Genomic DNA, 2,669 nt, shown 5'->3' on the forward strand with positions numbered 1-2,669 from the left:
AGTTGTAATTTCAGATACATTTCAAATTGCCTTGGAAAAGTTAAAAATATTGCAATAAAAGGAATATGCGTTTTCTACGGACATGAAGAAACCATAAACAGAAGGCAAAATGTTCTAAAAATACAATCCCGCTTGAATAAAGGGCGTTTTGTAAATCAGAACAACGTCGATCAGCAATTGTCGGAATGTAACCTAAATTTAGGCAATAAGTTGCGCAATGCTTCAAGTAAGTGTATTCTTGTTAACAATTTATCGTGTATTTTTCTTTTTATTATTATTGAATAATTTAATTTTAATTTTTAATAAATAAACTATTTTAGAATAGATTATTCATGTAAATTGTGAAAACTTTTGTGTCATTGTTATTACTCTTGTTAAAGTAATTTTTTTCCGTGTGAATTTCTTTCATTTTTAATTGATATATTCATTTACATACATACATACTTTCATTTTTGTTTATTTTTCAGAATTATTTTATTTTATTCACAGATGGAAACGAATTAAATGCTTTAAAATCTTTTGTTGAAGATTGTTATAACAAATTATCGCAGCAAATCAGAACAATGCAAGGGGAGATAATAAAATTACAAGGATTAGTGGCTAATATGGGAACTAACCCCGTTGACACATCTGATGAAGAACACGGTCTAGTTATACCGTTCAAAAATTTGGAAGACTTTCAAACATTCAACAAAAATCTAAAAAAGAATGAGTCTTTAAAAAAATACGTGGTGAGAATTATTTATTTATTTATATGGAATCAGTTTTGTATAGTAAATAGTAAAAAAATGACATTATCTCACGGAAAACGTTCTTTCAGATCCATAAAATTTTTAGCTTGCTAGACAAGGAAGCAGCAATGCATATTTCTGTTAAAAAAGTATTGGAAAGATTTACCAATAAAGAAGTTTTAAAACATTTCACAGCGTCTACGCCTACAGCAAATAAATTGATACTGAAAGACACTGAACTTGTGAAGTGTTTATATGGTAGGTATTATTCACACAGTACACATAGATGATTTTATTATTTATGGCTATACATTTTGTTGCACGTAAAATGACAACTGAATCAATTAAAAATCCGCGGTTGAGCCCTATTAAAAAGCAAACATTTAACCAAGCCCTCGGGAAGGATATACAATATTCCCGCGATTGGGAGAATGGGAGAGATCATAGGCGGACCAATAAAACCTAATTAACATTTGTTATTTATTATTATTATACAATATATTATATAATAGGCCCATTAAAAAATTGTTATCGAAAGAATTAATATAAAAAATAGCATATGCATTTTTTTAATGGGCCATGCCAATTATGATTCTCAGGGCCACATCAAATATATTTTTCAGGGCCATATCAAATATATTTTTCAGGACCATATCACATATTATACACAGGACCAGTGTAGGCACATTGTTTTTTGATTAGCCAGTGTGCTATTGACCTTGCTCGAGGACGCTACTGTTTCGCTACGGCTTACTTTTGTTTGTGCGTGTACAATACTGTATTGTTTTTTACCATGGCTTCGAAAAGAAAACGTGTTGTGCTATCGTTAGCGGACAAACTGAAAATTATAGAGCAACTCGATAAAGGTGTAACGGATAAGAAGTTGTCTGAGATTTATGGTTTTGGACAAGCAACAATTTGTGACATTAAAAACAGTAAGTCAACACTTTTAAACTTTGTTTCGGTGCTTGAAAATGAAGATGGAAGTTCCTCCAGGAAAACAATGAAGACAGCAACCAACAAAAATTTGGAAGATGCCGTGTTTAAATGGTTTTTGCAGCAACGTTCTATGGGAAATCCGATTTCAGGTCCAATCATTTGTGAAAAAGCCAAAATCTTAGCAGAAAAGCTTGGTTATTCATCTTTCAAGGCTAGTAACGGCTGGCTAAGGAACTTTAAATTCAGGCATGGTGTACGCGAGTTAGATTTGGCTGGTGAGTAGCTTTCAGCAGACTCTGAAGCTGCTGAAAATTTTATTGAAAATTTTGAAACTACATCAGAATCCTATGATCCGGAGTTTGTTTATAATGCCGATGAAACTGGCCTTGTTTGGAAAGTATTACCAAAAACCACTTTGGCTTCTAAAAGGGAATCTAGTGCCCCTGGACATAAGTTCAGTAAAAACGTGTTATAGTGCTTAACTGTGCCAACTACACTGAAAATCATAAACTACCACTTCTTTTGATAGGAAAATCAAGAAATCCAAGAGAAAATCCAATCCATTCATATACATATGTATATATCTATTTTTATATATTAGTTATTATAATATTAATAATTATTATTTTAGTCCGATGAAGCAAATTGGGGCCCCACCGGTCCAGATAGTCACGGTAACGATGGCGAAAACAGCGTATGCGAAGTCCTAGGCAGCAATAAAAATGGCAGCGGCCGGGGTAACATCTACCGCGATTACTATCGCGGCGGTAACTATGGCGGCGGTCGATATCGCGGCGGTAGAGGTTACTATCGCGGCGGCGGCAGAGGTTACGATCGCGCCATCTATATTTATTAAATAATATAAGTATATTTTGTATTAATTGAACTTTGACGAAGTTTTAGACGAAGCTCTGAAGTTAATTGAACATGACCAACTTCAAGATGACAATAATGCAAAAGATACAGAAGAAAATTCATTTGAAAACGACAAATATAGTG

At 33.2% G+C, this 2,669-nt stretch overlaps 1 protein-coding gene across 1 annotated transcript; it reads left to right on the forward strand.

The window, feature by feature from the left end:
- The first annotated feature begins 1,524 nt into the window (after window positions 1–1,524).
- LOC113390093 (tigger transposable element-derived protein 2-like) lies at window positions 1,525–1,953 on the forward strand. Its single transcript, XM_026626849.1, has one exon. It carries the CDS (start codon window positions 1,525–1,527, stop codon window positions 1,951–1,953), a length of 429 nt encoding a protein of 142 aa, XP_026482634.1.
- Window positions 1,954–2,669: the final 716 nt, after the last annotated feature.

Source organism: Ctenocephalides felis, unplaced genomic scaffold (assembly GCF_003426905.1).
Source record: "Ctenocephalides felis isolate EL2017-DRISC unplaced genomic scaffold, ASM342690v1 CF-g0.4_SCAFFOLD_00845, whole genome shotgun sequence".
NCBI classification, from domain to species: domain Eukaryota; kingdom Metazoa; phylum Arthropoda; class Insecta; order Siphonaptera; family Pulicidae; genus Ctenocephalides; species Ctenocephalides felis.

Bases quoted from the DNA above. Each gene is read 5' to 3' on its own strand.
- LOC113390093 (XM_026626849.1), top strand. From the start codon at position 1,525: ATGGCTTCGAAAAGAAAACGTGTTGTGCTATCGTTAGCGGACAAACTG.